The 12,415-nt window shown below is 39.3% G+C and overlaps 4 protein-coding genes across 6 annotated transcripts; 1 reads left to right on the top strand and 3 right to left on the bottom strand.

The window, feature by feature from the left end:
• Window positions 1-137: 137 nt before the first annotated feature.
• On the bottom strand, window positions 138-1,075 carry LOC106390116 (pectinesterase/pectinesterase inhibitor). Its single transcript, XM_013830507.3, has one exon. It carries the CDS (start codon window positions 1,025-1,027, stop codon window positions 377-379), a length of 651 nt encoding a protein of 216 aa, XP_013685961.1. The 5' UTR covers window positions 1,028-1,075; the 3' UTR covers window positions 138-376.
• Window positions 1,076-1,427: 352 nt separating this feature from the next.
• On the bottom strand, window positions 1,428-3,616 carry LOC106390115 (probable receptor-like protein kinase At2g47060). The gene is made up of 8 exons (XM_013830506.3): window positions 3,438-3,616; window positions 3,138-3,241; window positions 2,816-3,069; window positions 2,605-2,731; window positions 2,260-2,533; window positions 2,029-2,161; window positions 1,867-1,953; window positions 1,428-1,767 (listed from the first exon to the last, which is right to left on the bottom strand). Exons 2-8 carry the CDS (start codon window positions 3,223-3,225, stop codon window positions 1,639-1,641), a joined length of 1,092 nt encoding a protein of 363 aa, XP_013685960.1. The 5' UTR covers window positions 3,226-3,241; window positions 3,438-3,616; the 3' UTR covers window positions 1,428-1,638.
• Window positions 3,617-5,419: 1,803 nt separating this feature from the next.
• Window positions 5,420-9,564, top strand: LOC106450451 (squamosa promoter-binding-like protein 1). 2 transcript variants are annotated; one of them, XM_013892110.3, is made up of 11 exons: window positions 5,420-5,679; window positions 5,807-6,450; window positions 6,525-6,709; window positions 6,799-7,214; window positions 7,292-7,366; window positions 7,446-7,553; window positions 7,636-7,753; window positions 7,839-7,983; window positions 8,049-8,169; window positions 8,256-8,786; window positions 8,864-9,564. In XM_013892110.3, the coding sequence occupies exons 2-11, from the start codon at window positions 5,918-5,920 to the stop codon at window positions 9,296-9,298; spliced, it is 2,667 nt and encodes an 888-aa protein (XP_013747564.2). In that variant the 5' UTR covers window positions 5,420-5,679; window positions 5,807-5,917; the 3' UTR covers window positions 9,299-9,564. The 2 variants fall into 2 exon arrangements, with proteins under 2 accessions (XP_013747564.2, XP_013747561.2); XM_013892107.3 differs by having other exon boundaries at window positions 6,796-7,214.
• Window positions 9,565-9,874: 310 nt separating this feature from the next.
• Window positions 9,875-11,970, bottom strand: LOC106395982 (S-adenosylmethionine synthase 2). 2 transcript variants are annotated; one of them, XM_013836284.3, is made up of 2 exons: window positions 11,586-11,970; window positions 9,875-11,249 (listed from the first exon to the last, which is right to left on the bottom strand). In XM_013836284.3, exon 2 carries the CDS (start codon window positions 11,244-11,246, stop codon window positions 10,071-10,073), a length of 1,176 nt encoding a protein of 391 aa, XP_013691738.1. In that variant the 5' UTR covers window positions 11,247-11,249; window positions 11,586-11,970; the 3' UTR covers window positions 9,875-10,070. The 2 variants fall into 2 exon arrangements, with proteins under 2 accessions (XP_013691738.1, XP_013691739.1); XM_013836285.3 differs by lacking the exon at window positions 11,586-11,970 and adding an exon at window positions 11,443-11,568.
• Window positions 11,971-12,415: the final 445 nt, after the last annotated feature.

Raw genomic sequence — 12,415 nt, 5'->3', positions numbered from 1 at the left:
TGTCAACACAACATATTTAAAATGTACATACATGAAGGTCAAAACGTAAACATATTATATACCAATAATACATTATCAATTCATCAATTAAGTTTATCAATATAAGTCTCTTAACATTTTTACCAAAGAAAAATACATTATCAATTAAGCTTATTATTATTAGATAATCATATTTTCCACATCCTTTCCAACCACGAGGTCCATACATGATTATCTACAAAACATATTAGTTACAAACATACATCAAAAGGAACCTTTCTTTACAAGATTCCGAAAGATAGCTAAAAAACCAACCGATGCAAATTATTCATCACCATTGACAATGACATACATTTTGTCTTTTCTTTTTTTTTATATAGTTAATTATATAAATAAATCAATAGTAGTAAAAGGACAAAGGTGGTGGGAGCAACGAATCGGTATCTTTCTGGTTAAGTTTGGTCTTAATGTTGAGAGTGTTAAAGACTTTGCCCATTCCAGCGAACACATCCACTGACTCGCCACTCATTCTTTTCCCAAGCCCTATCCCTCCTTGAACCTCTTTCAACAACGGTTTGTCGTAAATGTCATCGAGACAACTCGACTGGTAGTTAAAGATCGAGGTCATCTTCTTCTTACACGTGAAGTAGTTATTAGCCATGCTCTTTATGTCTTTTCCCGCGGCTTTCCAGAAATCTGAAAAGTCTTCCAAAGCGCTGTTTAGCTGTTTCTCGCAGCTGGTGATGCAAGCTGTGGCGAATTTGTCTCCTTTGTACTTGGGTTTGATTCCGGAGAGGAACTTCAATCCCTTTTTAACTGAGGTTTCTGCACCAGTGGCTAAGTGACGGACCAGAACGGCTGGATCATTGCTTGGGACGGTTTTCAAGGTTATGCTACAGAGACGTTTGTCTTGGACAACGCTGCATATTCCTGCGACGGCTTTCTCGTGTTCGGGTGTAACGGCGTCACGTTTGGCTGGGACTATGATTGCGGTTGCGGTTAGGGCGATGCATAGAATGAGAAAGGCGAGTTTTATAGGAGTGTTCATTTTTTTTGTTTTTTTTTTTGTTAACTTCAACGTGGATTGGAAAGGATTAGAGTAAGGAAAAAGGAAGGTTACGTGTATATATAGATGTTTATATGGTTTTGCTATATTTAGATTTTTTTTTACTATTTCTTCAAAGATAAACTGATGGTAATGCGTGAATTGTGGCTTTTTTAATCGGACATGCCATGATCTTGTCCTCAAACAGAAGCCTCCTCCTTATTTTATGAGTCAGTTATAAAATTTGTCTTATAAACATATTTAAGAAATATACATATAGCTAATTAGCTAGTAACAGAGAAGCTGTATACTATAAGTACTATATACACACAAATTTGATAAGTTGATAACAGAAAAATTAACCAGAAGTATCGCTATGATTCTGTTTTTTTTTTACCACAACTTCAATGAAAATAATAATATTAGGCGGTCAGAAATTGTATGGGAGAGATAGCAGTTTAGTAGAAAAGCAAGAATCCAAATAACGGTGACGGATTTAATTTTGTAACAAAAAAAAAATAGATTTTCTATGCACACTATAAGTTTTGATTACTGTATATGTGGAAATCAAATATTCAGGAAGACGGCGGAGATATCAAATATTCCGGTGTTGGCTAATGTAATCCATCCCCTGGAGCAGCGGCTCGAGCGTTCAACAAAGGTTGTAGAGCTTTCACAACAATACTCATATTCGGCCTAAAATCTGCTTCATACTGCACACACAACGCTGCTACCGCCGCTAACTGCGTTTCATCAACCAACATCACATATGAGATAAGCAGAGAGAATCACCTGAGCGTTTACGTTTTCAAAAGTCCAAAGACATATAATGTTTTAAATACCTTGGCAACAGCTTTTGGAGGGTAATCGCCACCAAGTCTTGCATCAACGCACTGTTTGACCTTGTCTTCACTCAGTTTAGGTGTTGCCTGAAGCATAAGTAACAGTTTATATGGATTCAATAATAGAAACAAAAGATGTGTAAGACTGAGAGGAATCAGTACCCATGTGACTAGACTTTGCTGGCCTCTGGGTAATCTATGATCAACAGGTTTTCGACCTGTAAGGAGCTCCAGTAAGACAACCCCGAAGCTGTACACATCACTCTTGGCATTTAACTGACCGGTCATCGCATATCTGTCAAGATAAAAAAAATAACAAGAGCATTTGAGACTTGAGAGGAGCTCACACTATTACGTTTTTTATTCACAAGAAGAAGCTATGTGTCAACTTACTCAGGGGCATGGTAACCGAAAGTTCCAAGGACACGTGTCGAATGAAGGCGAGCAGCCATATCAGGAGCTTGATTAGAGAGATCAAAGTCAGCAATCTTGGCAACATCATCTTCAAAGAGTAGGACATTGCTTGACTTAATGTCACGGTGAATGATGTGAGGGTTTGCCTTCTCATGCAAATACTCTAGCCCTCTCGCAGCTCCAACCGCAATTTTCACCCGTTGGTACCACGACAAGACAGGTCCTGGCTGAGCTCCTTTCACTCCTTTTCTCCCTGTGGAATAATAAAGACAGATGTTAAAACCAAAGTAATGCCCACAAAAATAAATCTATTTAAGACTGTACCATGAAGAATGTCATGAAGAGATCCATTCTTGGCAAACTCATAGGCAAGTATCCTCGAGTTCCCGTCAACACAGTAGCCAAGCAGTTGAACAAAGTTGTCATGCTTCAGCCTCGACACCATGGAAACCTGAGCAAGCAGCGACAGTTCCCAAGTTTAGCTAATATAGGAAACATTAATACTAGTAACTCTATTTATAGAAAGGAAGCAAACCTGGGCAAGGAACTCATTGTCAGGCTGTTTGTTAGAATCAAGCTTTTTAATAGCTGCAGGCTGCTGGTTAGTTAGCATCCCGTAATAAACTCTTCCGTAGGAGCCTTCACCGATGAGAGAACTCGATCCAAAATCCTCGGTAGCTTCCTTGAGTTCGTTAACAGGGATGGTAGGTACTTCAATAGGCTGCACCTTCACAGCTGGTGCGCCGCCCTTTTGTGCAGCTTCAGAGGCATTGTGCCTCCCATCATTCCCTACACCAAATAATCAAACAATAAGTAAAACAAAAACTTGCTTTATTCAAAAAAAAAAAAAAAATTACCTCCAAAGTGTTTAGCTGTATTGTGGCCACCGTGATCAGCAGCACCTTTGTGCATATCATCTTCCTCGCAACACCCGAAGCAGCTCATTTTTATTTTATTCTATCTGCAAATAGATAATATAATCTACATTAGCCAGATCAAACGAGAGATCTGAATCTGATAATGAAATTCAACTATCTAGGAAGCGTAACGGAACCAAATGAACTCGAAACGTTACTATAAATAGCGAGAAATATTCTATTACAGGTTCGAATCGAGGATCAGAGCAACAAAGAGCGAAATCTAGATGAACTTTGTACCTCGAGAGGATGCGTAGTAGGTAAGTGAGAGCGAGTTTCTTCTTTTGGAGATCTGAGTTTTCGATAACAGTGGCGATCTTTTGAAAATTATAGGACTGAAAGATTAAATTACATAACGCGCAAACCTTTTTTTTTTGTATTTTTGTATTTTAAATAATAGTTTTTTCAACTAGTGTATTAATTTAATTACTTTGACTGGATTTCAACGCTGTCACTTGACAGCGGTGTCGCCGTTGGATTAGTTTGACGAAACTCAAGAGCCAACGGACCAGATTGCCACCTCATTTTTAATTTGGATTATTTATTTATCGAATTAAATTGAAAAATGACCGGAATTATCGTTACATATCAACGGCGTGACTTCCGCCGCCGGCCGTCATTCAACGACCATGTTTTTTTTTGTGTGGCCGTTGGTATGTTGGGATTATTTTCCTTTTGTTTTCTGTATTATGTAGAATTATTCAATATAAATGCCAATTTTGATTTCATTACAATAATATTTATGTTTTCCGACCAAATCTACTGGTTTCCTCTAAATCATGTTGTATTCTTAAGATATTTTATTATTTTCTTTAACGTTAACAAAATGCATTGATATTGATAGAGATGAGTCGCTTATCTTCATTGCAACTATACAATATTTATTAAAAACCGCAAATTCTATATAGTTTCCTTTATAGTGCCTTCTTTTAGATACTCGTTCCTAAGACCATTTTAGTTATAAAACTACGTATGCATATATACAGCCTTAACTAGTTAGCTTTCCTATGTTACGTATCATGTTTCCGCGTTATCTTTTTATAATGCGTTTCTTTCCACAAGAAACAGCCAACAAAACTTTATAAATAAATGTATAAATGTGGGTTGGTGAGTTGTGGGTCGTATCTAGATGAAGTCGTTATCTTTGCATGTGAACAAAATATGGGCATGTTCGAGATGAATCATCATGGTTTTCTTTTGGTGTGACCATTACATTATTTTAAACACCATTTAATCAATCTTCCACCTTCTCTAACCATATAATGATCATATTAGCCGTTTCAAGTTTTTCTTTTCTTTTTAGGTTTATGGGGAATTATTTGCCGAAACCTTGCCGCTTCGGTTGGTAGTGCTTTTCTAAAATCATAACATAATGCATTTATTCGGCTCCTAACTCAATTTACTTCTTTTTATTTTTGAAAACGAATAGAGTTAGAAAGGAATCTCACATACAATCGATAACTATCAGCATCAGGTTATAATAAGTGAGGAACATCATACTTTAGGACTATGAAATTACATAATAATTACGGAATGAGATCCTTTGGAGATTCTAAAGCTTATCATGACGAGGAACATGGAAGAATATATCATCCGACGCAGCGCATTGGATTCTCCCTTATATTTCTCATGTGACTGGTCTCTTTTTGTACTCTCACTAACAAAAATTCGATTATTATTTTTCCAATATTCTACCTTAATTAAATGATTAGATGTATCACAAGAATGAAAACAAAACACAAAACGAGATTAACAACAAAACAAAATCTATAATATTTAATTTAGGTGGGTTAGTAGTAAGTGGGCCAGTAAAGCCCAGACCACTTTGACCACATCGAGACAGAAAGTTGGCCCAGTCGGGTTCCTCAAGTCAAAGTCAAACCGCGTTCACTCAGTTACTAGTAGACACACCGACACTTTCTTTATCGATCAGCGATTACTACGGTTCTTCACTACTAAACACTCGATTTTTTACCTCTCAACGAACTCACAACTAACTAAAAGTCTAAAAAACGCATTAACGTGCACCGCTCCACAGACAATAGCACCTCTAAGTGCACGAAACCGCCCCATGCTCCGCGAAGCAGTCGATTATTAACCTCCATTAGTACACTACTCCACATGGGAGAAGACAATAAAAAAGGTAGACAAAAGTCACAAAAGAATTAATTTTATGTCTTTTTATCTTATATAGATTTTTAATATAAATATTATCAGTGTAGAAGTGGTCCACCACTATTTTGTTTTGCCTAAAAAAAAATTAAAATTAAAATTATATATTTTTGATATGTACTAATTTTGGTTTTCTCTCTCTCACTCTTTCTCTCCCCCAAACCTTTTGTACTACCCCCAATTAACCATTACCATACACATACTCTCCTCTCCATCACGCCACAAACGCATCTTCATCGCCTCTCCATCACCAGTGGCTCCTCTCGAAGGTCTCTCCAGCTGTTACTTTGATTGTTTAGTATTGAGACAGGTCAGTTTTCTCTTCTTGTTGTTGTCTTGTTTGAAAGTGTTTTATACGTTGAAAGGTCTTTTGATTTATCTGTGTATTGAGAAGTGTGTGTGGGGCTAATTGGAACCATGGATCTGTTCATTTGTAGATCTCTTGGGAAGAATCTTGATTGATTGATAAGAAGAAGCCTTAAAGTTCTGTTTTTTTTATCTTTTCCCTCTGATCTGCAAAGATCAATTTGGGATCGAAGTTGTTTGTGATGGAAGCTAGAATTGAAGGTGAGGGTCAACATTTCTATGGATACAGAGCCATGGATGTTGGCAAAAGGAGCGTGGAGTGGGATCTGAATGATTGGAAGTGGGATGGTGATCTCTTCATAGCAACACCGTTGAATCCTGGTGTTAGCCAAACCATGGGGCGTCAGTTTTTCCCACTAGGGAACTCGTCAAATACCTCTTCTTCTTGCTCTGATGAAGGGAATGATAATACAAGAGAAGTTGAGAAGAGAAGAAGAGCTGCTGCTACAGGGGAAGATGGTGGTGGTGGTGGGCTTAGTTTGAAGCTGGGAGAGAATGGTTATGATCTTAATGGTGAAAGAGAAGGGAAGAAGACGAAACTCGGAGGAGGAAGTGGGACAAATCATCGCTCGGTTTGTCAGGTGGAGAGCTGTGAAGCTGATCTTAGCAAAGTTAAGGACTATCATAGACGCCATAAGGTGTGTGAGATGCATTCTAAGGCTACTAGTGCACTCGTCGGTGGAATCATGCAGCGGTTTTGTCAGCAATGTAGTAGGTATGCCTGATGATGAATGAAGTTAATATTAAAAAAAAAAAAAGGAATTAACTTTTGATTGTTCTGTGTTCCAGGTTCCATGTTCTTGAGGAGTTTGATGAAGGAAAGAGAAGTTGCCGTAGACGTTTGGCTGGGCATAACAAACGTAGGAGGAAGACAAATCCTGAACCTGCCGCCAATGGGAATCCCCTGAGTGATGATAATCAATCAAGCAATTATCTGTTGATTTGTCTCTTGAAGATACTCTCCAATATGCACTGTATGTTACTTACTTAAACCTCTCTCATCAGACATTCTAGTTTTATTTAGTGTTATTTAACTTTGTGTTGTGTTCTGTTGTTGCAGCAGCCAATGGATCATCAGGTGATCAAGATTTGATGCCTCATCTTCTCAAGAGCCTTGTCAGCCATGCTGGTGAACAGCTAGGGAAGAACTTGGTCGAACTTCTTCTACAAGGAGGATCGGGTTTGCTTGCAGCTCCTCAAGAGGATTCGAAGCAAGCTCCTGAGCTTCCTCGGCAGGAACTGTATGCCAGTGGGAACAGATCAGAGAAACTACAAACCAAAGTAAATGATTTTGATCTGAATGACATCTACATAGACTCTGATGATGGCGGCACAGATCTCGAAAGATCTTCTCCTCCTACCACTACTACGAATCCAGCAACAAGCTCTCCTGATTATCCTTCCTGGATACATCAGACTAGTAGGAACTCAGATTCAGCATCTGACCAGTCACCATCAAGCTCCAGCGAAGATGCTCAGGTATATATGAATGAATCTCTTACCTCATCCATTCCATTTGCTCTATAGCTGATAATAACCTCCTTCATCTTCTTCAGATGCGCACAGGGAGGATTGTGTTCAAACTATTTGGGAAAGAGCCAAATGACTTTCCTCCTGTCTTGCGTGGACAGGTACCATTTTCTCAACTTGAAACTTTGTTTTTTATACTGATGTGTTAATATTAATCTTCTCTTCTCTTTGATAATTCAGATTCTTGACTGGCTATCTCATACTCCAACTGACATTGAGAGCTACATTAGACCTGGTTGCATCGTATTGACCATTTATCTTCGTCAAGCTGAAACTGCTTGGGAAGAAGTAAGCTTACTTTGACATTTCTTCTTTTTATCTTGATTAAAATTTCTAAACTTATGAACTTTGTTTTTTTTTTGCTTTGCAGCTTTCTGATGACATGGGCTTTAGCTTGAGCAAGCTTCTAGATCTCTCAGATGATCCTCTATGGACAAGTGGATGGATTTATGTTAGGATGCAAAACCAATACGCATTTGTATTCGACGGTTAGTTAGTTTCGAGATTACTTTCATCAGTTGAATATAATATTTGCAAGTAATTTTAATTGTGAATTTTGTGGGTTACTTACAGGTCAGGTTCTTGTTGACACTTCTTTACCGCTAAGAAGTCATGATTACAGCCACATTATTAGCGTTAGACCGCTCGCTGTAGCTGCTGCAACAGGAAAGGCTCAGTTCACAGTAAAAGGCATCAATCTCCGTCGACCTGGCACAAGGTTCTATGTCCCTTCCTTATCTTCTTCTTCTTCTTCCTTTTTGATATCTAACAGTCTTTGTTCAGGTTACTTTGTGCTGTAGAAGGAAAATACTTGATTCAGGAGAATGATGATCTCAAGGAGAGTAATGAGTGTGTCAGTTTCTCTTGTGATTTGCCTATTACAAGCGGTCGAGGATTCATGGAGGTGAGATAACTTTGTATTTCTGGTAATGAGCTATCTATCACCTGTTTATTCGTTTGACTCAAGCTTCGCTTGATGACTATTTTCAGATTGAAGACCAAGGAGGACTCAGCAGCAGTTTCTTCCCTTTCATAGTGGTTGAAGAGGATGACGTTTGTTCTGAGATCCGTATACTCGAAACCACATTAGAGTTCACTGATACTGATTCCGCTAAGCTAGCTATGGAGTTCATTCATGAACTCGGTTGGCTTCTTCGCAGAAGTAAGCTCGGTGTGTTCTCATTAGCACGTTTCAAGTGGCTCATCGAGTTCTCAATGGACCGAGAGTGGTGCGCTGTGATCAGAAAGCTACTGAACATGTTCTTTGAAGGAGCTGTTGGTTACTCTTCATCTGATGCCGCCGCGCTATCAGAACTGTGCCTTCTTCACAGAGCCGTCAGGAAAAACTCTAAGCCTATGGTGGAAATGCTCTTGAGATACGTCGTTCCTAACCAGCAAAGAATACACAGCTTGTTTAGACCTGACGCTGCTGGTCCAGCAGGTTTAACACCTCTTCACATTGCAGCTGGTAAAGATGGTTCAGAAGATGTGTTGGACGCTCTAACAGAAGATCCCTCAATGGTGATTTGATCTCTTTCACTTTGAATTTGATTCTCAGAACGAAAAAAAAAACTTATCTTATTTTGTATTTGGTTCAGGTGGGGATTGAAGCATGGAGAACATCTAGAGACACCACAGGCTTTACACCGGAAGACTACGCACGCTTACGCGGTCACTTCTCATACATCCACTTGATCCAACGCAAGATCAATAAAAAGTCAGCAACTGAAGATCATGTTGTGGTCAATATCCCTGCTTCCTCTATCTCAGACCGAGAGCAGAAAGAAACAAAATCAGGTTCTTCAGCGTTGGAGATCACACATGGAAACCACAAGCTTCAGTGCAAGCTCTGTGACCATAAGCTGGTGTATGGGACAGCACGCCGGTCTGTAGCATACAGACCAGCTATGCTGTCAATGGTGGCGATTGCTGCGGTTTGCGTCTGTGTGGCACTTCTATTCAAGAGTTGCCCAGAAGTGCTTTATGTGTTTCAACCGTTCAGGTGGGAGTTGTTGGACTATGGAACAAGATGAGTGTGTAAGTCTATGTTGAAAAATCTTCTAAGTTATAAATAAAATAAATGTTACTTTATATAAATGTGTGATTTCTATATTGTAATATATAAAGATATAGAGACATGTGTTTAGAAGGTTGTTGTGTGTAAAAGCTCTCTTTTCTCTCTGGAACCTGAGGATTCTCTTTCTGTAACTCTGATTAGTATTTTTTCTTTTGTTGACATGATTATATTTTTGTAATTTTAACAATGGAGATGATGTTTGTACTATAGTTAATTTTCTTCTGTTGCTTCCCCTGATTCCCTTGATCAGTGTTCTAAAAATCAAATCTATAGGATTTTTCAGAACAACTTTTTTAATAAATGGGTGCAAGTTTTATAAAAATCGGTCTAAGCGACTACCTAAACAATAATCCTTTAAAAAGGATCGATACCGATTTTTTGAACATTGATAGAAACAATAATCCTTTTAATAGTACTGATGGTATAAGTAAAACTGTATATCCATTTTCTTCAGTGAACTTATGGTTTTGGTCTTGAATACTGGAGACTTGCACTTGAAAGCTGAGTGTCTTCTTAAGTAAAAGTCTTGCTCTGCCACAACACTAATCTCCAATAAAACCATCAAGGAGTACGTAACATCATACCAAAGTACCAAACCAAAGAGCACAAAACATCACACTTATAAAATAAATAAAAAAACAAACAAGACTCAGACTGAAAGCCACAAAAGAGATTTAAAAGAGTTTCAAACAAACATAAACGTAGTTAAAACAATAAGCTGACTCTTCTTAAGCCTTCTCTGCCTTGAGAGGCTTAACAACCTCCCAGGTAAAGTCAGGATCCTCCCTACCAAAGTGTCCATACGCAGCAGTCTTCAAGAACCTCCCATTCCCACCTCTCGTGAGGTCAAGGTTAATAGTCATCATCCCCGGCCTAAAATCAAAGTTCTCCTTCACAATCTTGAGAATCTCCTTGTCTGGAATCTTCCCTGTTCCATAAGTATCAACAAAAACAGACAACGGCTCGGGGACACCAATGGCGTAAGAGACCTGAACAAGAGCCCTGCGTGCTAGATCACTAGCCACAATGCTCTTAGCCGCTTGTCTAGCTATGTACGCCCCGCTTCTATCCACTTTAGATGGGTCTTTGCCCGAGAATGCACCACCACCGTGAGCTCCCCAGCCACCGTACGTGTCGATGATGATCTTGCGTCCGGTTAGACCAGCGTCACCGTGTGGACCACCGATGACAAATCTCCCTGATGGGTTTAGGTGGAAGATGGTTTTCTCGTCTAGGTACTTGGCGGGGATCACCGGCTTGATCACGTGCTGTTTGAGGTCACGTGCGATCTCATCGTTGGTTACAGTCTCATCGTGTTGAGTTGAGATAAGAACGGTGTGCACACGGACAGGGACCATAGCACCGTTCTCGTTGTAGTACTCAACGGTGACTTGAGTCTTCCCGTCAGGTCTAACCCATGGGCAAGTCCCGTTCTTCCTAACCTCAGTGAGACGCGCACCGAGCTTCGTGGCCAAGACATGGCTCAACGGCATAAGCTCAGGAGTCTCGTCCGTTGCGTACCCAAACATGTGACCTTGGTCACCAGCTCCGATCTCCTCAGGGCGTTTTGTGAAATGACCGTGAACTCCTTGAGCTATGTCGGGGCTCTGCTCCTCGATGTTGACCAAGACTTTGCAGGTGTCAGCGTCTAGGCCGACGTCCGCTGAGACGAAGCCGATGGCGCGACACGTGTCACGGACGATTTTCTCGTAGTCAACTTTGGCCTTGGTGGTGATTTCGCCAAAGACCATGACCATGTTGGTCTTGGTGCAAGTCTCGCATGCGACTTTGCTTTCAGGGTCTTGCTCGAGGCAAGCGTCTAGGACTGCGTCGGAGACTTGGTCGCAGAGTTTGTCTGGGTGTCCCTCGTTCACTGACTCTGATGTAAACAGAAACGACTCCATAGCCTAAATACAGTAAGACAAAGATTAGTGACTTGGAAGACTAGTTATTAATAGTAGAAAAATAAATCCTGATACAGATTATTATTATTAAGTGTAACGGTTAAAATCAAGATCAGTAAACTGGAAACAGAGACTAAAGTCTATATTGATCAATGAAGACACAATCATTATTAAGTGATTAGTAGAAAGGTCAAACCGAAGAGTAATATTTTCCCTATCCAAAGCAAACAAAACAGCAAATGATTGGCACAGATCTGTGAAGACAGGAGAATCAAACCCTTGTTTATAACAAGAAAAGAGTCAGAGAATAGGTAGAGAGTTTGTCTATTAAAGAGAAACCTGTGTAGAGAGAGAGAGGAAGAGCAAATCTAAGCAGAGAAGCAGCCGACACCGACCAAAGCCACTGGACACAAGTACACAACCCTTCACGCCGCTGCACGTTCTTTTTATACACACTTCATTCTTTTTAACTTTCAGTAACTGGTTACTGGGTCAATCGGTCGGATATTTTCTTGTGGAAATTGCATTTATTCATTTCCTATTAAGAAAACATACAAATAATGATATTAATGGTAAGTTGGATTCTCTTACAGATAATATATACTACTGTTTATTTACTATTTTCTGTTTACTTTTGTAGTAAATAAAAGGTATTCCAATAATTGTATTTACTAATTTAATTTTTGAAACCAATAAAATATAAGTAATTTAAGGCATGTTTTAATTTTAGAATTTTACAAAACTATATATGTACATAGAACTCTATCAGCTACATTTTACTCTGAACATGTAATTCTTCCTAAAGTTATATAAATACTAGACACACTAATTATTTTTGTGAGGATAAGTAACACGTTCTTTTTAATCACAGTTGTTTGATGCATTAGCTCAACGGTTGAGATTTGTGGTAGTTGGTGATAGAGAATGACATTTACCAGTTTCTATCCTGTTTTTTTGTTTGCATTATAAACTACCAGTCAGCCACCAACCCCAGCCGGTTGAATCAGCTTGACGTCGTGGAATGAATCCACATGATGCACGAGACAGCACGTCACCTGTAAAACCCAAATATCTTCTTTTTGCCTCAACGTTAGTGTAAAGTAACTACCAGACACCAACCGAACCGTATCCTAAACCGAAGATAATGTATACAAACCGATGTGAAGTGT

The sequence above is a fragment of the Brassica napus genome, chromosome C4, assembly GCF_020379485.1.
Source record: "Brassica napus cultivar Da-Ae chromosome C4, Da-Ae, whole genome shotgun sequence".
Taxonomy (NCBI): domain Eukaryota; kingdom Viridiplantae; phylum Streptophyta; class Magnoliopsida; order Brassicales; family Brassicaceae; genus Brassica; species Brassica napus.
Note: the sequence above shows the minus strand (reverse complement) of the source record. Positions and strands in the feature narration are given on the sequence as shown.